The sequence below is a fragment of the Balaenoptera musculus genome, chromosome X (genome assembly GCF_009873245.2).
Source record: "Balaenoptera musculus isolate JJ_BM4_2016_0621 chromosome X, mBalMus1.pri.v3, whole genome shotgun sequence".
In the NCBI taxonomy this organism is placed as follows: Eukaryota; Metazoa; Chordata; class Mammalia; order Artiodactyla; family Balaenopteridae; genus Balaenoptera; species Balaenoptera musculus.
This window is the reverse complement of record NC_045806.1, coordinates 16608219-16632786: the sequence shown is the minus strand read 5'-3', so window position 1 is coordinate 16632786 and position 24568 is coordinate 16608219. Positions and strand designations below refer to the sequence as shown.

Here is a 24568-nt window from a genome sequence, read left to right as displayed (position 1 = left end):
TGAATAAAATCTAACAAATGTTTTAGTGGTTCCATAATAAGAAACACTGCATTTAACATTTCTACGTGGAAACTAAGAGGAATCATTGGTTAACTTCTAAATAAAAATCAGTTTAGATCTATGATGTAGTCATTAATTTGCTAAAATAGTATTCATTTGTGAATGAGTTGACCTAATGTAAGCCCCCCAAATTAAACTATGAATTAAATGGAAATTTTCGTTTCTTCATTCAGCTTTTCAAACTGAAGGGAAGTTGTATCTTATATTGGACTTTCTCAGGGGAGGAGATTTGTTTACACGCTTATCCAAAGAGGTATATAATTAATCTCTGTTTTAAATCTATTTATACGCATCCTTTTTCAACTAAAGCTTTGTTATATTTCAATATTATGCTTGTCGTATTTTGTCAAGCGGCACAGGATTCTTATATTGACGAATCAGAGCCAAAAAGAGTTTTTTTCCTAACTTCTGAATTTATTCGGAAAGTAGATTTTAAATTGATAAACTGTCTTTTGTCCTGCTTCTTTTAGTTATAGTTTATTCAGAAGCAATAATATAACAACAAGATATCCTTAAACAATCAGTAGTGGAAATTCAGCCTGCATTGTAAAGATCATTTTTCATTTCTAAGACGTTACTGTGATGGAGCAACAATGGCACAATCTGAATATAGTTGTTACTTAACAAAATGTAAAATTATTTTCCCCACAGTGCATATTTAGCATTTAGTAAGTCATTAGTTGACTGATTCAGTCATTTTTGCAAATTTCTTTCATAAGTGAATTGTGTAATTAGCATATTTATAGTTTTTTGATATTTAAACTGTAGGATGGAACTTTAAATAAAAATAACAAATGCAAAAAGAAAATAAAGACAGAAAAATTATTATTTTATTTTAGGTCATGTTCACAGAAGAAGATGTCAAATTCTACTTGGCTGAACTTGCGCTTGCTTTAGACCATCTACATAGCCTGGGAATAATCTATAGAGACTTAAAACCAGAAAAGTAAGGAATCATGCTGCTAAGTTGAATACAGTATAATATAATTATTTAGGGGGTAATACAAAATAATATTATTTCATAGAACTACCACAAACATTGGATTAGAATGCCTATGCTTCACATTTCTGCTAACCCTTTATGTTCTCATACTTTTAAATATCTTTTAATCAAAATATCTGTTAACGTTACCTTGTTTTCATTTGCATTCTTTGATTTTTAATGAAGTGGAAATCTATGGTCATAGGTTTATTGGCAGTTGTATTTTTGTGTGATTTTTCTGTTCATGGCCTTTGCTCATTTTTCTTTTGGAGTGTTGTTTTTTTCCCATTGATTTGTAAGAGACCTTTCTATACAAATTAAGAATTTAACCGTTTGACATATGCTGCAAATACACTTTTCTAGTTTATCTTTTAATTTTATTATTTATTTTTTTATGTATGTATGTATCACTGTGTTGGGTCTTTGTTGCTGCACGCAGGCTTTCCCTAGTTGTGGCAAGCGGGGGCTACTCTTCATTGCGGTGTGCGGGCTTCTCATTGCAGTGGCTTGTCTTTGTTGTGGAGCACAGGCTCTAGGCGTGTGGGCTTCAGTAGTTGTGGCACTCGGGCTCAGTAGTTGTGGCTCACAGGCTCTACAGTGCAGGCTCAGTAGTTGTGGCACACAGACTTAGTTGCTTCGCGGCCTGTGGGATCTTCCTGGACCAGGGATCGAACCCATGTCCCCTGCGTTGGCAGGCGGATTCTTAACCACTGCGCCACCCTGTCTTTTAATTTCGTGTTATTTTAACCTACACAAGTATTTTTTTCTCAGATCTGCCAATCTTTTCTTTTGTGATTTCTTCTGTGACTTTTATTCTTAGAAGGGCTTTTTCAATTCTCATGATAAGATTTTTTTCTTCTAATTTTATGGTTTCTTTTTTTTTACTTTTAACTCCATCTAGAAATTTCTTGGTGTGAGGGATGGCATGGAGCTAATTGTTTCCTCCAAATACCATTTATTGACAATTTTCTTCTCCACATGATTTCAAATTTTTAATGAGAGTTAAGCAAATTTCCCTTTACTTTTATAGTAGTGGTTATCAAGAAGCTAATATTATTTAAATTGTACACACTTCTGTGTTTTAATTTGTTGGTGTTTACTATCTACCACTTTGAGAAAGAAAGGTTTTCTTTTCTCCTTTTTTAAGGATATAAACAAGAGCCTTGTTCTATCAAGAATTTTTTAAAATAGCTTTTTTGAGATATAGTCCACATACCCCAATGTTCATAGCAGCATTATTTACAGTTGCCAAGATATGAAAGCAACCCAGCTGTCCACCAACAGATGAATGGATAAAGATGTGTTATAAATATACAATGGAATATTTCTCAGCCATAAAAAAGAACAAAATTAGTGGCTGCTGGGGGGTGGGGCGGGAATATAGAGGTAGGGAAGCGGTAAGGTACAAAGTATTGGATGTAAGATAAGCTCAAGGATGTATTGTACAACACGGGGAATATAGCCAATATTTGGGAAGAACTGTAAATGGAAAGTAACCTTTAATTATACTAAAAAAAATTTTTTTTAATTAAAAAAAATAGTTCTACCACCTAAGTATGCATTCTTAAACAATATAGGTTTCATTTGTTTTAAACTTTATTAAATAAATACTGTACATAAATTTTTGTGTCCTGATCTTTGGACCTATATTATATATTAAATATCCAGCTATTAAAAATAAAGTATACAAGTCGATGGTTTTTAGTATATTCACAGAGTTGTGTAACTATCATCTTTATCAAGAATTTGGATATTACTTACATTAAACTGTTACATGCAAAATTTAAATTATATATTACAATAGGAAACAAAGGAAATACTCCTTTGGAATCCTGTTAAGTGGTCATTTAGAAATTGTTATACTTTCATATTTTACATTTGTTTTTCAGGTATTTTGTTTTCGGATAAGTTTCATATGGTTCTGATTTTATTCCCCAGATAATGACTGAGTTTTTCTCATCATTTTCCCAATTTCTAACTATCACAACATAAAATATAATTCCTGGTGAGAATGAATATTCAAGCATATAGTCTTTAGAAGAAAAAAATTACTGTGAACATAAGATTAAACATTCATAATAAAAATGTGTTTGTGTTTTATATCATTTAATTGAATGTATTTATTGTAGACCATTGTATTAATGTTGGTTATAAAATTATATATAAAGCATGGATCCTGTCTCAAAGATCAAATAAGATCTAATGTGGGTAAGATTGCTTATGGTGAGATTTTTCACGTAAATGTCTAGACTACACTATTAAACTGAAACAACATTTAATTGTTAAATGATCCAAGTGATATCATCATGTAGAGCTTAGGAGAAATTTAAATTTTTAGACCAATTGTTTTATGCACTATAAGGGGTTTTCCAGATTCTTTTAAACTAGAACTCTGTTATAATAAATATGGCTAAAAAGAATTATTAATAATTGAAAGGAAACTTTGCTTATTGAGAGTAATACAGTTGACTTTTTCTTTCAAAGATAAAGGACGGGGATGGTTATCTTAGAATGCACTTGCTATCGGAAGTATAAGTAATGCCCTTTTAGCCATGTTTTCTTTTTTAATTTTTTCAAAATTACCAAGAATGATTTGAGGTTTGTTTTGTTTTGTTTTTAGAACTGTCTTCCAGGTATTGATTAGACAGAAGGGAGGATGATTCCCACCATACCTAACAATTCCCTTTATAGTCCCTAAATGTGTTGGTCTGCTTTCTAGTCAAGCATAATCAAGATCAGTATTTTTTTCATAACAAGTCCCTTGTACTGAAAGAGACTTGAACACTGTGTCCCTACTGAATTACCCTCACTGGTAAACATTATTGTAATCATAGTTGAACTGATGATATAGGAAGGTTGGTAGTATTTTTGACATAGTAAAATTTTATTATAACAAAATTTGGCTTGCACATTTTTTTAGTGAATTAAAAGAATTAAAAGTAAGGAAATAAAAGTAAGGAATTAAAAGTAATTAAATGTTTTAAAAGTAAGGAAATGCCTATACTATGGAATAGTTTTGAATATGAGTGAAATAGTTGACCTTATTACTTGACCTTTCAAGTCAGTATACTAAAATACCCATCCAGAAATGCAGTAACTGGCTTAACAGCTTAGTACTTACCCCTTTCTATAGCTCCTTAATTAACGACCTTACTCTCCACTCAAGTATCTGCTAAAGCCAGAAACTTGAGTGTCTTCTCCAGTTGTTGTTCTTTATCATAACTCATACCTAAGAGCACACTAAATATTCTTTATTTTTCCTTCTAAATTGTTTTCTAAAATTGCAGATCTGATTATCTTTACCTTCCATGCATGTAAACCTTTTATGATCTTCATTGCCCTTAAGAAGAAATCCAAACTCTTTGGAATGCTCTATCGGCCCTTTGTAGACTGGCCCCATTCATGCAATATACATTTCTTATTTATCTGTGCTCTGCCAAACAGTGAGCTACAGGGTGTATAAGGTCAGAGTCTCAAGGAGCTCTCAGTTTACTGAAAAAGAGAGAAAACACTGGATAATATATACAATGTAGTGATGGGTCAAAGAAGAACAAGGAGTATGAGGAAGGTGTGTTGAGGAGAAGAGGATTGTGTAAGTTGTGTCAGAAAAAAAGCTAGGAGGGAATTCCCTGGCGGTCCAGTGGTTAGGACTCGTCGCTTTCACTGCCGGGGTCTGGGTTCAGTCCCTGGTTGGGGAACTAAGATCCCGCAAGCTGCGCAGCACAGCCAAAAAGAAAAAAGAAAAGAAAAAGAAAAAAAGCTAGTAAAGAATGATTGAGTCAGATGCCTTTAAAATGACAGCTCTAACACTTTTGACTTAACTATCCAGACCTCTGTCTGTTGTGCAAGCACTAGGGAGTTTAGTTAGGCCACCTCTGCAGAAAGGCACTAAGAGCAACTTAGAATATAGGTTTTGGTTCCTTTCCTCATAGTGTTCAAGTGTCCCTGGCTCATTAATACAAGTTATAAGGCTTTGCCTTTGGGATTCATTATATTTGTGTGTCCAAAAAAATAATTTTTCTCCTCCTTTACCTTCGCCTTTTTATTCAGAGTCTAAAGCAATATTTTGGAATGAATGTGATGATCTGATACTTAACAAAGTAATTTCAGTTTTAGCTTCAAAAAATCTCTCTTTAATGGTTTGAAAAGATTTTCTAACTTTGTTTTCTTTCAGCATACTTCTTGATGAAGAAGGTCACATCAAGTTAACAGGTAAAAATCCTCATTTTGTTAAAGTAGTCTCTCCTACTCTATATAATTAATTTCCTTTAAGGTTGATCATGGTATAAATATTAAGTAATACATTGTGTTAAAAACTTGAATTAGAATTTTTAAATAATTAATGTAAATATTGGAACTATTAATGTAAACTTTGGAACTCAAAGTTTAAACTTCACGTGTGCAAATTATCGTAGGATATTTATGAACTTGATATTTATTTTGGCAGATTTTGGCCTAAGTAAAGAGTCTATTGACCATGAAAAGAAAGCGTATTCTTTTTGTGGAACTGTGGAATACATGGCTCCAGAAGTAGTTAATCGTCGAGGTCATACTCAGAGTGCGGACTGGTGGTCTTTCGGTGTGTTAATGGTAAGGTTTGGGGTGTTTTGTTTTTTTTTTTTGAAGTTCACTAGTGAATATAGTAGAAATATAAATCACTTGTTTTATTATATAGCAATTTTAGAAGATGTGGTTGTAATTAAGATGATGCTTTTTATCTTCTAGCCTTGAGATTTTATACCTACTGACTAATACCTCTGATTATTTCGCCTTTTTATAGTTTGAGATGCTCACTGGTACACTACCTTTCCAGGGAAAAGATCGAAAAGAAACAATGACTATGATTCTTAAGTAAGTACTTCCTAGTGGATGTGTTTTGATGAGATTTAAAAATAAATGCTTCAAACTAAAAAATGAGATTTTTAGAGTGTTAGCTATAGTATAAGAAATAACTAAGAAATTCATTGATATTATGACATCAATATTATGTGGTTTAAATACGAGCAAACCCCATAGATCTAGAATACTCGTAATTATCTTCATGTTACTATTGAAAGCGTTACCTTTGAGATTTGGAATATGAAAAAGATGCCCATTATTCTACTTCTGTTTACATTGTCCTGAAGGTACTAGCAAGTACAGTAAGGCATCCAAAAGAAGTGCAGTTTAAGGTTTAAAAAGAAGAAATAAAATTGTCATTATTGGGAATTCTCTGGTGGTCCAGTGGTTAGGACTCCACGCTCCCACTGCCAGGGGCCTGGGTTCGATCCTTGGTGAGGGAACTAAGATCCCGCAAGCCCCACGGCACGGCCAAAAAAAATTGTCATTATTTAGTTAACATGATTGTGTCCGTAGAAAATCCAGATCTTCATATAAATCATTGGAATTAATGAGAGCTTGGCAAAGTTGCTGGATAAAGGGTCAGTAAATAAAATCTATTTCATGTCTGTATACTAGCAACAGAAAATGGAATTTTTTTAAAGATACTGTTTACAATAGTATAAAAAAAATCAAACCTAGGGATAAATCTAGCAGAAGTTATGCAAGAACTCTATGCAGAGAACTTAGAAAATGTTAGGAAATTTTAAAAGACCGAAGTAACTTGGAAGGTTGTACCATATTCACATTATGACAGACCCAAGTGTTATAAAGGATGTGTGTTATCTAATAAAAAAATATAATGTGAACCCCATACATAATTTTAAATTTTCTAGTAGCAACATTAAAAAAGTAAAAAGAAACAGCTAAAATTAATTGTAATATATTTTATTTAACCCAGTATATCCAAGATATTATCACTTCAACATGTGATCAGCATTAAAAAATGATCGAGATATGATACATTTTATTTGAAACTCACTGCAGGTTTTACACTTACAGTTTGGGCTAACCACATTTCAAGTGCTCAGTGGCTGTATGTGGCTAGTGGCTACCATATTGGACAGCATAACTAGTTTCAATGCAAATCATATTTAAATCCTAACAATTTTTTTGTGTGGAACTTAATAAACTGATTCTTATATGATAATACAAAGGACCAAGAATAGCTAAAACACTCTTGAAGAATATCAAGATAGGAGGACTTGCTTTACCAAGTATCAAACCTTGCTATAACTATAATTAGGACAGTATGGCATTAAAACAAGTATAGAAAATAGACTTGTGCAATGGACTAGAGAGGCCAGTAGCAGACCTATACATATATGGACACTCGGTTTACAACCATTGGAAATTGCAGAGCAGTAGGGAAATAGCAGCCTTTTTTAATAAATCATGCTGGAAAAAATGGTATTCATACAGAAAAAGATAAAACAACTCCTACCTCACACCATACACAAATCATTTCCAAGTATATTACAAATATATATATACATATTTTTTGTTTTACATATATATGGGAAAAGGGAAGAAAGATTCTAGAAGAGAATATAGGAAGAATCTTCATGAACTTGGTGTAGAAAAAGTAGTCTTTCAACACAAAAAGCATGAGCCATAAAGGAAAAGATTGATAAATTATTACTACATTAAAATTAATAACTTCTCGTCAAAATATTCCATTGAAAAAGAGAAGAAATTTATAACATATAACCAGCAAAGGACTTGTTTCCAGAATATGTCAAGGACTCCAGTCAATCAATAAGAAAAAGACAGCCCAGTAGAAACATGAGGAGACGTAGGGACTTCACAAAAGAGGATATCCTATGGCCAATAAGCTTATTAAAAGATGTTTGCCCTCATTAATCAGAAAATGCAAATTAAAACCACAGCGAGCTACAACTACATACCCACCAGAGTAGCTAAGGGTACAAAGACTGACAATACAAAGTGCTGACGGGCTGTGGAGCAGTGGCAACTTTCATACATAGCTGGAAGGAATGTAAATACTCGTATAACCACTTTGGAAAGCAGTTTTTGGCATTTCTTCTAAATTCAAATACATGTATAACCTCATCCAGTAATCCTATTCCTAGGCATGCACCCAGTTTTTATGCATCAAGGTACTTGCACATCAAGAAACAAGTGCCCAGATATTTATAGCAGCATTACTTATAGTAGCCAAAAGGTAGAAACTAGATTGTTAACAGAAGAATGGACTAATAAATTGTGGTATATTCATACAGTGGAATACAGCAGGGGTTGACTATAAATATTTTAGATTTTGTAGGCCACACACAGTCTCTGTCACATATTTGTATTGTTTATTATTTGCTTCTAACACTTTTAAAATGTAAAAACCGTTTGTAGCTCAAAAGCCATACAAAAATAGGCTGAAGCCTTTTGCCCGTGGGTGTAGTGTGCTATACAGGAAAGAAAATGAACAAACCACAGTTACATACAATGACTGGGGTAAATCTCACAAGATTGTTGAGCAAAAGCAATTCAGACACAAAAGAATGAATACTACATAGATGATCCTATTTATAAAGTTTTAAAAGCAGACAAACTAAAGCATAGTTTTTAGGGTCCCTATTTAGATGGCAGAAGCCTGTGGCAAAATAAGGAAAGTAGTTACATTGGATGAGGGGTTCTGGCAATGTTATATTTCTTGGCCAGATGACTGTTCACTTTGTGGTCAATCATGGAGCTGTGTACTTTGGTTTTGGGTTTGGGAGGTTTGGTTTTGTTTTTTGCACTTTATGTTATTCTTCACAATAAAAAACATTGAAAAATATTTGCCATACAAATGAATGTTCACTGAACCTTCATCACTCCATCTACTCTGGCCCCTTCCTTTCAGCTAATACACACACTTTAGTGTTGAGAAAAACAAACCATTTCTTTGACTTGGCCCTTCTTTCAAGTTCCTGCAGCATCTTCCTGCATTCTTTCAACACAAAGCCTCTTTAAAGAGTGGTCTGTGCTTTCTGTTACTTTTTTTTGGCTGCTTTTATCCCATAGCCTGTTTGTCGTTCATTTCTACCGCTCCATTGAAACTTCTCTCACTATGGTCATCAGTAATTTCCTGGTTGCTTAAACTAGTGGCAGATTGTTAGAAAGGTGACTGTTTGTATGATTTGTTCACGCAATTCATTCAACAGATGATTGAGGTCTTTCTGTATGTACTTAGGATGCAATGTGAACAAGACTGACAAGATCTTCTGTGGTGTCACTGAGCTTGCATTCTAGTGGGGGAGACAAGGAATTAATATTTAAACAAATAAATATAATAATTTCCCGTAGTAATAGGAGCAGTGGGGATAATAAACCAGGGTACTCTTGAAGTGTGAGGGAAGGGCAGGGGCAGGAATCATTTTAGATGAGACAGTTAAGGAGGGTCTCTCTGAGGAGTATTTGACACTGCTGGCCACCCCCTCCCCCCTTCGTTTTTCCTACTTTCATCTGCTTCTCCCACCTCTCTAACCATTCCTCTTTTGGTCTCTTTTGCTTGACCATTCCTTCTCTGCCTGCTTTTCTCTTTTTAATTATGAAAAATTTCAAGGGTAAATTCGCAAAAATAGAATAATACAGTGAACATACGTATACCAATCACCCACATTCAACAGTCATCAAGATTTTGCCACATTTGCTTTGTCTATTCCTCCTTTCTTTTTTTCTTCTTTACTGAAATAGTTTAAGCATTCCAGACATGTCATTTCTCACCTACTGCAGTTTGCCTTGCTAAAAAGTATGGATATTTTCTTATGTAAACTGGTAATAGTCATCTAATACCAATCCTTAACCAGATTTTTCAGGTTTTCTCCAAAACTGTATCCCAAATCAAGTCTGCACATATCCTTTGGTTGTATTTCTTCAGCTTCTGTTCATCTAGAACAGTGTATCCCTGTTGTTCCCCTGCCATTTACTTGTAGAAACCATGTCACTTTTATAGAATTTCACTTTCTGAATCTATCTTGTTAAAAGATGAGACCACTTCTTAATATCTGAAACAAAAAGCATAAAGGTGATTGTATTGCTTACTATAGTAGGGAAAGCGGTGCTGGTCCAGTAGAATCTCTCCAAGCAGAGTAGACCACTGTTCTTATATAGGGTTTTGGGGAAGGGTGGAGTTCAAGAATTGGCAGGTTTTCAGGGCCTAAAATGAATTGACATCATCTGTAAGTGTGGTTACTTGGGTGGGACTCTTGGCACTCAGGTGTGGTTATTGGCGTCAGTTCATTCTTATTTGGCTAATTTTCACAGATGAAGAGCAGTTACTGATTCGTTGGTTTGCAAGAACAAAAAACAAAAAACTCTGTTCACCTAGGCAAGTTGTCTTTGATCAATTGAATGGTTCTGGCGCCTCTCTTGTTACCATGGTTACGTAATAATTAGTTTTTTCCCAGGAGTGTGAAGTTTTTTTATTCTCCGTGTGATATTTTTTCACTTGTTACTTTATCCCGTTTTTGGTTAAACTTTTTTGGCAACATTATTTCATAGCTCGTGCTTTTGCACCCTATTGCATCACATCAGGAGGCTTACAGCACCATGTTGCCCCACTTTAAGTGATGAATTCCCATGGTTACAGCTGATCCCTCCATTGTAAAGTTCCCTGTCAGGCTTTCATCTAATAGTTTCATCCACTGATAATCATTACTTGAAACAGTTATTTTATTAAGGATTTTAAATTGTGTATTTTCTATTACTGTTATTCCTTCACTTATTAGCTGGTATTTTCCAAAACAATGAACTTTTCCTCATCAACTAGGGCTATTCAGTTACCTTGAAATAAGGCTCAAACAAGATGAGCCCCAGTGGGGGTGATGTCCAATGAGTTGGGTTTTTATGTTAGTTTTGACTTTTTCTTTTTCCTTTTTCACTATAACGAAGTAATGGGATTTAATAATCAGTGTGATTCAGCCAATTGCATTCACTATTTTTAATGCCCAAATTGTTCTTTTTCTGACCACCTTTTAAATGTTCTTGTTACCCAGTGTTCCATCTCTGATATGCTTTTCTTCCCACCTGGACTCATTTTCCTGACTGACATCAGTCTTTCCAATAACTATTGAACATTTTAATTACTCCCAAATCACTCTTTCTTACCTTAATTTACCAGGCACCAGACCTTTATTTCCATTTACTCACCTGCATGTTTCTCCCAAAACATATGACATGCATGACTTAACATTTTAAACTAAATTTATCTTTGTTCGCTGTTCTGTTTCCTCTTCTTGTATTCCCAATTAGCAGCATTTCCATGTACCCTATTTCCTAAGCCAGAAACCTAGAAATCATTCTTGATTTCTTCCTCTCTTGCATACAAAGGTATTCACCAGATTCACTCTCAAAAATATTTCACTGTCCCGGCCTTTCCTCTGCATTGCACTGCTTACAGTTCTCAGATCTCCTACCCATACTATAGGGCCAAGCTTCTAAGTAGATTGCCCATTGCCTACCACCGCTTCCCACTCCAGATCATTCTATACTTCCCTTGGAGTTCCCTTCTTGAAAATAAATCTGGTCCGTTAGTCCACTGTTTAAAGACCTCTGCTATATTCCTGTTACCAAATACGGCAGTGTTTCACCTCGTTTCTGTTGTTTAACAGAACGCTAATTTTATAAGATGTTAATAGGTATTCTCTGAAGAAGAGGTGCTAAAAACAAATGTTTAGAAAAATACTGATTTCATTACTCTAAATTTATCAGCCTTTTATATGCAATGTATTTTATTTTATGTCTCTAACAAGGGGTATAATAGATAGCATTCCGCAAACTCACTGGATCATGAAACATTTTTTTGTTGTTGCTAAGTGTCTAGAGAAATTAATATTATTTAGTAAAATATTGGGGGACACTGGCCAAACGAATAGATTCTCAACCTTTAAATTGCATTTAAGGCCTTTTACAATCTCCCATGTTAAAATAGATATCCCCTACTGTTCCCTTAGCACTCTTTACATGTGTCCTTCTGAATTTGTCTCTTAATGTACTAGCGTTATCTATATCTGTCTTCCCCACTGATTGTGGGGGGGCTGTCTTTATCTCTGTATCCTCAGCGCTAAGCAGTGTCTAGCACATAGTAGCTTCAATAACAACTCACTGAATAATAAATGGATCTATTTCTGAAATAGAAATTTCTCTGCTAGCCATTTTCTCCAGCTCTGTTATTATTTTCATACTTACAGGATCATTGGTTTCCTTAATTTGTAGGTTGAGAAAAAGAGTAAAATTATATATTAGAGCTGAAACAGACCTTCAAGCTCATCCAGGCCAGTGGTTTTCAGACTGTGTGCCACACATCTTAGATGTTCCACAGACCCCTTTCCCACCAGCTCCTCTTCCCTGCAGGGCTATTAAAGGGAACGGGAGGAAAAAAATAGGTGTATGAAGCACATGTTCTTTTAAATGTTTTAAATGTTGGATTTCTTAAATTCCTGTTGAGAAAGGGTTCCAAGTCTACAGTTTGGCAGCCATTAATCTAACATCCAATCCGCTTGCTCATGAAGAACTGGTAACAGGCTCAAGGGGATTGGCTTTCCCAAGGTCACAAAGTTCTTAGTAACAGACCCAGAACTAAGACTCAGATGATCTTACTTTTACAGTAGTGCTTTTCACAAAATTCTGAAAAATGAAAAAGTTCATTAGAAGATTTGGGGCTAACATTCTGTGTTCACACAAAAACCTAGACCCAAATGTTCGTAGCAGTTTTATTCGTAATAGCCCTAAACTGGACACAATCCAAATGTCCCTCAACAGATAAATAGATAATCTGTGGAATATCCTTGTCATGGAATACTACTTAGCAATAAACATGAATGAACTATTGGGACTTCCCTGGTGGTGCAGTGGATAGGACTCCACGCTCCCAATGCAGGGGGCCCGGGTTCAGTCCCTGGTCAGGCAACTAGATCTCACATGCATGCCGCAACTAAGAGTTAATGTGCTGCAACTAAGGAGCTGGCGAGCCACAACTAAGGAGCCCGTGAGCCACAACTAAGGACCCCACCTGCTGCAACTAAGGAGCCCTGGAGCAGCAACTAAGGAGCCCACGTGCTGCAATTAAGACCTGGTGCATCCAAATAAATAATATAGATATTATAGATAGATAGATAGATAAATAAATAAATGGAATGAACTATTAATACAACAACTTGGATGAATCTCAAGGGAATTATGCTGCGTGAAAAAAGTTACATACTGTGTGGTTCCATTTACATGGCATTCTTAAAATGACAAAATTATAGAAATGGAGAATAGATTAGTGGTCACCAGAGGTTAGGAATTGGGGAGGGAGGGAGGTGGGTGTGGTTATAAAGGAGCCACTTGAGGGATTCTGGTGGTGTTGAACTGTTCAGTACCTTTACTGTGGTGGTGGATACAGGAACTTAGAAATGTAATAAAATGGCATAGAACTTCACCTCACAGCTGTCAGGATGGCTATCATCAAAAAGTCTACAAATAGTGGTAGCTTTGGCAGCGCATATACTAAAATTGGAATGATACAGAGAAGATTAGCATGGCCCCTGTGCAAGGATGACACACAAATTCGTGAAGCATTCCATATTTTTACTTTGTTATACAGCAGAAACTAACACAACATTGTAAAGCAATTATACTCCAATAAAGATGTTTAAAAAAAAAAGTCTACAAATAACACATGTTGGATGGGAATTCCCTGGCGGTCCAGTGGTTAGGGCTCCGTGCTTTCACTGTGAGGGCCCGGGTTCAATCCCTGGTCAGGGAACTAAGATCCCGCAAGCTGTGCGGTGTGGCCAAAAAAAAAAAAAAAAAAAGCACACATGTTGGAGAGTATGTGGAGAAAGGGGGAACCTTTGTACACTGTTGGTGGGAAAACACTAATTCAGAAAGACATATGCACCCCAGTGTTCATAGCAGCACAATTTACAATAGCCAGCACATGGAAGCAACCCAAGTGCCCATTAACAGATGATTGGATTAAGGAGATTTGGCATACACACACACACACACAATGGAATATTACTCAGCCATAAAACAGAATGAAATTCTGCCATTTACAGCAATGTGGATGGACCTTGAGGGCATTTTGCTAAGTGAGATAAGTGAGACAGAGAAAGACAAATACTGTATGATATCATTTACATGTGGAATCAAAGAATAATACAAATGAATGTATATGCAAAACAGAAGCATTCACAGATATAGAGGACAAACTAATAGTTACCGAAGGGGAGATGGAAGGGGGGGAGGGACAAATTAGGGGCATGGGATTAACAGATACAAACCACTATGTATAAAATCAATAAGCAACAAGGATATACAATATAACACAGGGAATTATGGCCGTTGTCTTATAATAACCTAAAATGGAATATAATCTGCAAAAATACTGAATCACTATGCTGTACACCTGAAACTAATGTAATACTGTAAATCAACTATACTTCAATTTAAAAGATGGCATAGAACTAAACACACACACAAATAAGTGCAATGAAAATTGGAGATATCTGAATGAGATCAGTGGATTGTATCAATGTCAGTATCCTGGTTGTGATATCGCACTATAGTTTTGTAAGATGCTACCACTGGGGGAAACTGGGTAAAGGGTACGTAGGCTCTCTCTGTATTATTTCTGATTTTGAATCTATAATTATCTTAAAATGAAAAGTTTATTTTAAAAATAAAATACAGATACCTCCAAAACATAAAATATTATATGGATTTATTATTTAGAGCCAAACTTGGGATGCCACAGTTTTTGAGTCCTGAAGCCCAGAGTCTTCTACGAATGCTTTTCAAACGAAATCCTGCAAACAGATTAGGTAAAATTTTTAATTAATTTGTTTCTTTTGTGTGTTTGTTGGTGTTTGTTTTCTAGGGGGGAGATGGATATTTGTGTTTGTTGTGGGATTATGAAATAGTAGGACAAATGTTAAAAGTGAAGACTGAATAAACAATATATATATTTATCCTTGAAATAAAATTACCATTTAATCAAAACTAGCCAATTTTTGATAGGCGCAGGACCAGATGGAGTTGAAGAAATTAAAAGACATTCATTTTTCTCAACAATAGACTGGAATGTAAGTATAGAATGAAAACTTGCTTGAAATTTTTTTTATAATTAACACATGTCTAAGTCTCTTTTTTTTCCTCCAGAAACTGTATAGAAGAGAAATTCATCCACCTTTTAAACCTGCAACTGGCAGGCCTGAAGATACTTTCTATTTTGATCCTGAGTTTACTGCAAAAACTCCCAAAGGTAAGGAGAAAACGTGAAAACCAAATATAAGACAATATATATTTTTTTCTTGTTCAATCAGAAAATCTTATCTAGTATAACTCTATATACTGTCCTCATTTCTTCCCTTCATACACTACCCCTGCTGCAATAACTAGATCATTAGTAAATCCTTTATGGCATTTTATAGAAGTTAAGGTCCTTGTTAAATCTTTTAGCAAATTATGTTGTGCCTTAAACTTTGATACAATTTGTGTGAAAAAATTATTTGGTTGTGCATTTATTTACCTGTAGCTATGTTCACATGAAATACTACAGCATAAATAGGGCCCTTTAAAGTTCTAATTTTATATGGTATTCTGGAAGTACTTATAAAGTTCAAATCCCAAACATAACTTAAACTTTATGTGAGGCGTGATAACTTCAAAATGATTCATATCCTGTATCAGGCTTTATCCTAAAATTGCACAAACAGTGACTATTATAGAGAAGTGATCTTTGAAATGGTAAGTTGTATTTCATTCATTAGTGTGTGTATTATACATAACGGTGTGTTTTGCACTCTAATATTCTCTCATTTAGGTGTATCAGATCCCAGGTTTATCATTGACAAGCAAATAAATAGAAAATGTACTTGCGTGTATTTCCCATAGAGTGTATCATTCAAACCTTGCTATAAAGCTTTACAGCCAAAAGTCTAACGATCTATATTAAGCATTGACGGGTGTTTATTTTTATAAGGCAGCCTTAGAAATTTGGATTAACACATGAACAGAATTTTATCAAAGGTATAGACAGTGATATGCATAGAACTGATGATATATGGTAATGTTTTACTTTGCTTTCTCAATACAATTTGTCCTGATAGAGGAAAAATCTTAGAATAGAGCCGTTCTATATTATATTCTGCCCAGATAGGTTCTCTTAGCAGAAGTCTTCAGTATAATACTGTCACATTGATGTAGAATTCACTAAACAATATATATTGCTGAGAATATCAAGCTGATATTAAAAGAGAACTTTATGTGGAGTTGATGTTTAAGTAGATTTACCTGTTTTTTGCTCGCCTTTAGCCTTTATAGTATGTTTATAAATATTAGTATGCCTAATTATGTGTTTATATTTATGAATAACACATTTATTATACTTTTATTATTTCTTTTTATAGTGAGCATTAACTATATTGTGAAAGTATTTTTCTGTTTTTGTTAATGCCACTAGATTCCACATAAATAATTTTAATAACAATACATGTCATGTCATAAAACATATTTTAAGGACTACGTACCATGATTGTCCTAGTATATATATATATATAATAATTTACATAGATATATAAATTTGATCTTTTATATGTATAATAATTTTATCTTCAGTTTTGATTTCTAGATTCTGACATTATGTATTGAGACCACTGGACTAAATTCCTTTCTCCTAAATTATCTGCAGATCAACCTTGTATCTCCCCCTAACCAGGAGCCATAGCATTGTTAGGTTATTATTTAGGGCTGCACTGTCCAATGTGGTAGGCAGTAGCCATATGTGGCTATTTAAATTTAAATTAATTAAAATTAAAAATTTTGTTTCTCAGTCACACTAACCACATCTCGAATTCTCAGTAGCTACATGTGGCTAGGGGCTACTGTATTGGGCAGCACAGATAAAGAAAATTTCCATCACTGCAGGAGATTCTTTGGGACAGTGCTAATTTAGAATAATATTAACCCAGTAATTCATTAATTTAGTATATTCTTCGAATGAATTAGCAATTTTCTGGGCTCTGAGGGACTAGGATGTTAGAGTTTTGATGGCAGTAAGCCATCAGGACAGATCTGATACAGTGCCTTACTTAGTTATCCTGGAAACGCTGGATACCTTAGAAGTAGAATTCCACAATAAGTGAGAACGGTCATAATGTAGACAGTTCTTCCCTTAATTACCTTTCAAAGCAATTACTTTCTTAGTAATTTATTATTCTTTTCAGATTCACCTGGCATTCCACCTAGTGCTAATGCACATCAGCTTTTTCGGGGGTTTAGTTTTGTTGCTATTACCTCAGATGATGAAAGCCAAGCTATGCAGACAGTTGGTGTGCATTCAATTGTTCAGGTGAGTGAATGTCTAAGTAATCTTAAATTTGAAATGTTGTAAGGTACAGTTCATTGTGTGGATAATTATGTTAGATTTGATCTGCTGACCTTAAGTGAGCAGCTTAAAATACATTTTATATCATTGACATTACTCTTAGAAACTCCTTTCGTATACCTTTGAAAAGGTTGCATGCGCCAGAATCCTGGATACCTATCTGACTTGAAAGTAGAATTCTAAGAGAGTTGAGATAAATATCACCATCTTGTTGTCTCTCTTGTCTCCTGTGTCTCAGAATGTTTATTGGGCCTAACTTGTTTCATCCTCTGTCTCTGTTAGATCAGCTATGGTGAGCTGAGGTCTCCTAGTTCACTGATACTTTAGAACAGGGGTCAGCAGACTTCTTCTATAAGGACCAGATAATAAATATTTGAGGCTTCGTAGGCTATATGGATCTCTGTTGCGACTACTCAACTCTGCCGTTGTAGCACAAAAGCAGTCATAGATTGTATGTAAATGAATGAACATGGCTGTGTGCCAATAAAACTTTATTTAGAAAAAACTGGTAGTGAACCAGATTTGGCCCACAGGCCATAGTTTGCCAACCTCTGCCATAGAAATATATAAGAAATAAAAATAAACTTAAATTTTAAGTTTTCCAAGTTTTGTGTCCTTGTTCTTTTGGAGCCCCATTGTCATTAGGAAGAAATGGTTATGGGTACTGCCTTAGGGTACCTCCCTCCTTATCCCATCTGTTGATCAGAGTGGGAGAAAAAGGAGCTACAGAAGCAGGGTTCTGAGTGTGTGTGTTTGTAGCAGGCGACTGCACTGCTAAATTAAATGTTATTAGAGGAACACAAATAGTACAAACCATTAGATTTATGTCTTCCCATCGTAGTATCATGGAAAGATAAATTTAATTCATCTTCTTAATCATAGAGGGAACTAGATATATCTTTTGAAGCATTGAATTGTTTTTAGGGTATACTTAGTGCTTGAATTTGCTTGATGATTAAGTTGCTTTTGCGCTAAAGTTTTTTTCACAAGTCAGTTATCTTGCTTTCCACTTTCTAGAAAACCAATTTAAGCACTGCTTTTTGAACAAAGTTCATGTTGAAATAGTCTGTCCCTTTTACTATGACAAGCATGTGATGAATTCTATAGAATGTATGTTTATGATTTCTATGTGGTGCATCGGAGAGAAGAATCCAGATGTTCTAATTCTGAATCCTCCTAAATCTTTTCTTCTATACCAGAGGTTTCAAATGTCTCCCCGTTTGCAAAGGTATTTCAAAGACCTATAGCCATTTGGGGAGTAGAATGGGGCATAACCACTGGCAAGGCTGTCGGCCCCTTATCACGTAGCTCTGTGTTTCTTATTGTACATATTCAGTTTTTTCTTTTTAACATAAGCTTTTTAAAAAGGCATATTTCTTGCTGTGCACTGTATCATAGACACTTCAGAAATGCACAGTTGTAGAAGAATATATGCAGAAAGATTCATTTTTATTTTTACTAAATTCATTTATATTTATAGTTAAGGCCAACAGTGCATGCTGAGTAACATGTTTCCCTATTATGTAATGTACCAAAGTCATTACAGAGCTCTTCATCAGTTTATAATTGTGTTTGTAGCAGTTACACAGGAACAGTATTCAGTTTACTGATGGATATGAAGTAAAAGAAGATATTGGGGTTGGCTCCTACTCCGTTTGCAAGAGATGTATACATAAAGCCACAAACATGGAGTTTGCAGTGAAGGTAAGTGTTTTTAGATTTAAAATGCACCTCTAACAGTTCTTATTCATGCATGCTGGTACCAGTTAAAAATTACACTCTTCTTTGGTAAGTGTGCCTTTTGTTATAAAAAGGTAAGGTAATTTAAATGTCTGGCTAGTGATCTTCAGGGATCTTAATCTGGAACCATAGATCCTCCTATGAGCTCAAAAGGTAAGGCAGCATACATCCAGTTTGTGGAGGGCAATACCACTTTACACCTGACCTGGTTTTAATAGCACCCCGTTTACTCTCAGAAGTCCCCCGTTTATGGTCAAGATGTCAGGGAGTTCCTTGGAATTGTATGCCAAATTTTGTATGTTTACATTTTTATGGCAAAAATGTTCATACCGTCCTTCACATTTAAAAGGATCTGTGAACCAATAAAAGAATAAGAACCACTGTCATAAAATATATTATCATTAGCTGTTTTAAGTTCGTCAAGCATCCTAAGACAGTAAGGATTTTCTAAGCCAAAAACCAAGGCACATACCTCTATGATAAAGTTCGAGTCCAAACCTTTAGTTATAAGTGAACAAATACTATATTCAAGTTTCTGCCTTTTCACTTCTTGAGATGGATGCCTCTGCTCTCCCATCACAAACAATTCAAGTCATGTCTAAAGCTTTCAACTTAACTTGAGCCTTAGAACTAGTCTATAACTATGGGTAGCTCGTGTTTAGTTAGTGGGGAGAGTGGCATTAATTATTATTACTTCTATTCTTCCACCGATCTGTCCATTTATCTAGATCTAGTATGATTTTACTGTGTAAAAATAAAAATGAATGTGCTTTATGCATAGCAAATATCTGGGAGGACACACACAAAAATTGTTGCTGCTATTTTAAACTTGGATGTAATTGTTTTAAAAAGTCGTCAGTGTCTGTAAGGCATTCTGTCAGTTATAAGGATGAACCACAGAAATACATTTTAATTTGCTCTTCTACTCAGTGAAATCTGGGGTACATAGAAATTTTCAACTTGCACACATGAAAGGAGAGAATGTGAATAATGTACTTGGTAGGCAATTTAAGAATGTATCTTGCCTCCATAAACACATCAGAAAAAAGCAGAAATGTCCTGAGGCCCCCTTCAAATTATAGAAACCAGGAGCAGTATACCACAACCTTGAGAACATCTTCCAGCTACATGTGGATTCTTGTGACTTAAATTAGATCCCTAAAACCAATCCCAGCACTTGATTCTACTGAAATTACTACATATCTAAGATTCACAAGCAGAGTTATGGATATAATGTAAGCTGGGCTCAAGATTAGCAGATCAGAGAGAATGTTGCCAAAAATAAAACCTCCCCAATTCCCTGGTAGGCCATTGCTTAGGACTCCGAGCTTCCACTGCAGGGAGCGCGGGTTCGATCTCTGGTCGAGGAACTAAGATCCCACAAGCCACGTGGTGCAGCCAAAAAATAAGTAAATAATAAATTTAAAAAATAAAATAAAACCTCCCAATGTGTTCTGGTTTTCAAAAGACTAGCCCCAAATCATCTCCCTTGAGTCAGCATGTCTTTTCCATGTACCTTTCCTCTTAATCATCCATTTGCCTGATTCTACACTACCATTTGCAGTTGATCACAGTGGACGCCTGTATGTTTGACTTCCCTGTTCTCCAAATAAAGAACTGTTTTCACAACTAAATCCATTTCAGATAGCAGATTTGGCTCATATTGAGAGTTGCAAGCTCTTTCCTAGGATGCTAAAGCGTTTGGGTATTTATTGCATACATAATTACTAAGCTGTTTTAAAACTGAAAGTATGAAGGTCACAAAATTTATTTCAGACTACCTTTTGGATGAAATGAAAGCAAAACTTGTTGCCTTTTCTTTCTTTTTTTTTTTTTTCCAGTTTTTTTTTTTTGGCTGCATTGGGTCTTCATTGCTGCACAGGCTTTCTCTAGTTGCAGCGAGCGGGGGCTACTCTTCGTTGCAGTGTGTGGGCTTCTCAATGCGGTGGCCTCTCTTGTTGCGGAGCATGGGCTCTAGGCGTGCGGGCTTCAGCAGTTGCGGCACACTGGCCCTAGAGCATGCGGGCTTCAGTAGTTGTGGCGTGCAGTCTCATTAGTTGTGGCGCACAGGCTTAGTTGCTCTGCGGCATGTGGGATCTTCCCAGACCAGGGATCGAACCCGTGTCCCCTGCACTGGCAGGCGGATTCTTAACCACTGTGCCACCAGGGAAGTCCTTGTTGCCTTTTTAAAAATATAATGTTACTTTAACAGATTAAAACGTTAAGAGAAGTATTTTTAAGAAGCAGCTGACATAAAAGAGTTGGAAAGCTAAATTAGTATTTTAAAGGGCTTTATTGTAATAATTAAACTTCATTCTAGCCAAGCAGAATTCTAGGTTATGGTATTCTGCTTAGCTTTCTGCCTAGCTTCAAAAATAAAATTTGTTCTACTTAACTATTAATTTTTATAAGTAGCTTACAACTGATGGGATATTCCATTGAAGCATTTTATTAAAGAAAGTAAATTCAATAAACAAATGCTAATGGTGGTATTATAAATACATCTTGCTCTTAATTATCTGTATTGATACGGGTTAGAAGTTAACTGAGGGGGCTTCCCTAGTGGCGCAGTGGTTGAGAATCTGCCTGCCAATGCAGGGGACACGGGTTCGAGCCCTGGTCTGGGAAGATTGCACATGCCGCGGAGCAACTAGGCCCGTGAGCCACAACTACTGAGCCTGCGCGTCTAGAGCCTGTGCTCCCAACAAGAGAGGCCACGATAGTGAGGCCCGCGCACCGCGATGAAGAGTGGCCCCCGCTTGCCGCAGCTAGAGAAAGCCCTTGCACAAAAACAAAGACCCAGGGGGCTTCCCTGGTGGTGCAGTGGTTGAGAATCTGCCTGCCAATGCAGGGGACACGGGTTCGAGCCCTGATCTGGGAAGATCCCACATGCCACGGAGCAACTGGGCCCGTGAGCCACAACTACTGAGCCTGCGCGTCTGGAGCCTGTGCTCCGCAACCAGAGAGGCCGTGACAGTGAGAGGCCCGCGCACCGCGATGAAGAGTGGCCCCCGCTCGCCGCAACTAGAGAAAGCCCTCGCACAGAAACGAAGACCCAACACAACCAAAAAATAATAATAATAATAATTAATAAAGTAAAATAAATAAATAAAATTTATAAAAAAAAAAAAAAACGAAGACCCAACACAGCCAAAAATAAACAAATAAATAAATCTTTTTTTTTTTTTTTTTTAAGTTAACTGAGTTCCCAAAGGTGTAAGACATTGAAGGCTGGAAGAAAGATATGTTAACTGTGTTCTTGGTACCTTTTCTTGAGGCTTTTGAGTTTTTATTAAATCCTAAACTTGCTAAAAACTTAAACTAGACAGACCTGGTTTGAATGTGACTCATGGCATAGAGTTTACTTTACAGCCTTGCCATCTATATCAAGACTGGCTTTCAAATTTTGATTAGACAGTCTGGCCAGATACTTGAATAAAAATGGTTGATAAATGGCTTATAAATACAGTGTTTACACAAAATAACACCTAAGTCTGTAGCTGTAAATACTTAACGTTTATACTGTATAGTTCATGAGATTTTATGATAAATATTTGCCTTTTAGATTATTGATAAAAGCAAGAGAGACCCTACAGAAGAAATTGAAATTCTTCTTCGTTATGGACAACATCCAAACATTATTACTCTAAAGGATGTAAGTAGATTCTTTAACGTAGATCATTTGACTCAGTTGTCTAACTCATATTTGGAATGTTTTCAAATATCATGTGGTAGACAAAGAATTCGATATAGTGAGTAAAAAAATAAATTAGAGGCCAACATATATAGCATAATTCCAGTTATAGAGAAAAATGTTTATATAGTTAATTTTTCTGCCTTTAAGAAGAAAAGTATTACATTATTGCTTTTAATATCAGTATTTACTGGAACACTTGGGTATTAATTACGTTCAGGATTGACTAGTCTCAGGCTCCATAGGCTCCCCGAACTGTCTTCCACGGTACTGCCGGAGAGAGCTGTCCCTTATATCTAACCGTGTTACTTCCCTGCCTACAGTTCATCTTCCCCATCACCTCTGGTCCCTGCATTCCTCTGTCTGTAGTAGTTTTCACACTTCCTCACACACCCTATGCTCCAGCCATGCTCAAGTATGTACAAATTTTTTTAACATGCCTCGTTTTCTTCTGCTGCTCTGTCTTTGAATTTATGATTCACTCAGTTGAGAATGCCATTGCCCTTTCTTGCCTGGCTAACTACCACACATCTAAGACTTAGCTAAGGCATTACTTCCTTCCGGAATCCTGCCCTGCCCATCACCACACCCCAGACAAGTGAGGTTTCCTTTCCCTGCTACTTACAGCTTTCATCGTAACAGAGGTGTTGGCAAAGGGTGCGAACTCCTCAGGCAGCATTAAGTCCTCTCTTGCTCGTGGTGCTCACATAGGCTCAAAGGCCGTGTCTGGGTATTGTAGACCAGAAGTGGCATGTGGCCAGCTAAGCCAGAGGCCTCCTAAGGTACCTTTCACCTCTGAGGTTCTGTGAATTCCAACGTTTATCCTCCCTTCTCCTTCCTAACCGAAACTCTAATTTCCTCAGAATAATTTATCACTGTTCATTGTTAGAGGAGAATGTTAACTTAGTCCCATTAAATGTTTCACTTAAGTGACTCTTTAATTAATATAACCTCCAAGAATCCAACCAAGTAAATTAAAAAGGGAATGTAGAAAACACTTTCTCTCAGCCTTGCCTAGGGAACTCCCTAAGCTGTTGCTATTTTTTACATCTTTGCTCCTTCCTTCATTTCAAATTCCAAAGTCTCTAAAATTATCCCCACTTTTGTTACAGCATCTCCAACATTTTTTTAAACTCGTATTTCTATGTCTGTTTCTCCCTACTAGAATAAAAACTTTGAGGGCAGGTACCTTGTTTTCTCCATATTTGGGGCCCTAATACATGGTACCTCTTAGGGAGCTAAGCAAAGGTGTGCAGTAACTCTATGAGCAGAGGGGAATAAAAGGGCCTGAAGTTTAAGGAGAGGGTTATTTCAGTTCGGGATTGCCTAGAGTACAAATCCAAAATTACAGTGAGCTTTCTTTTTCTACATTAGGAGTAAATTGGTATGCTTCTGCGTGGTTGAATGGAATTTCTCTTTGCTACTTAATCTTCCTACTTAATTCTTGCCACAGCTTGTCTTTCGATTTAATCAAAACCAGAATAATTCTTTGTACTGTATGTATAAATACAGAAGTTCCAGGAAAATCACAGCAGCATGTCTTTCTACCAGTCCCTCTCATCATTAGTAGGTAGAAGGATCAAGAGGAACACACCCTAAGAGCAGAAGTTCAGTGCCCCTTCGGATACCATACCCATACTTATTTTGATTGCCATGAGTTAAGGTTCACGGAAGGAAATTAAAGGTTATTTTTCTGACATTCAGTCTCATCAATTCCTATTTTAATATCTTTATGTATATAAAATTGTTTGCAAATTTTATATCCTTCATTGGTTGTGATAAGTAAAATTTTCCTTGAATATAAAGTGAGTTTTAATTTCTCTTTACTATGCCAAACTGTGTG

At 35.8% G+C, this 24568-nt stretch overlaps 1 protein-coding gene and 1 non-coding gene across 8 annotated transcripts in view; both read left to right on the top strand.

Moving 5' to 3' along the window:
* The window catches only part of RPS6KA3 (ribosomal protein S6 kinase A3), a 107286-nt gene that overhangs the window by 67968 nt on the left and 14750 nt on the right, over positions 1 to 24568 (top strand). For all 7 annotated transcript variants that reach the window (XM_036839388.1, XM_036839386.1, XM_036839384.1 and 4 more), the window contains 11 exons: positions 234 to 313; positions 900 to 1006; positions 5217 to 5254; positions 5490 to 5632; positions 5823 to 5893; positions 14639 to 14727; positions 14924 to 14988; positions 15065 to 15167; positions 17131 to 17255; positions 18870 to 18995; positions 22597 to 22686. In XM_036839388.1, the coding sequence (XP_036695283.1) occupies positions 234 to 313; positions 900 to 1006; positions 5217 to 5254; positions 5490 to 5632; positions 5823 to 5893; positions 14639 to 14727; positions 14924 to 14988; positions 15065 to 15167; positions 17131 to 17255; positions 18870 to 18995; positions 22597 to 22686 (1037 nt within the window). The remainder of the gene's footprint in view (positions 1 to 233; positions 314 to 899; positions 1007 to 5216; positions 5255 to 5489; positions 5633 to 5822; positions 5894 to 14638; positions 14728 to 14923; positions 14989 to 15064; positions 15168 to 17130; positions 17256 to 18869; positions 18996 to 22596; positions 22687 to 24568) is intronic.
* LOC118889371 lies at positions 13385 to 13491 on the top strand. Its single transcript, XR_005018507.1, has one exon. It is a non-coding gene; the product is annotated as a U6 spliceosomal RNA (small nuclear RNA).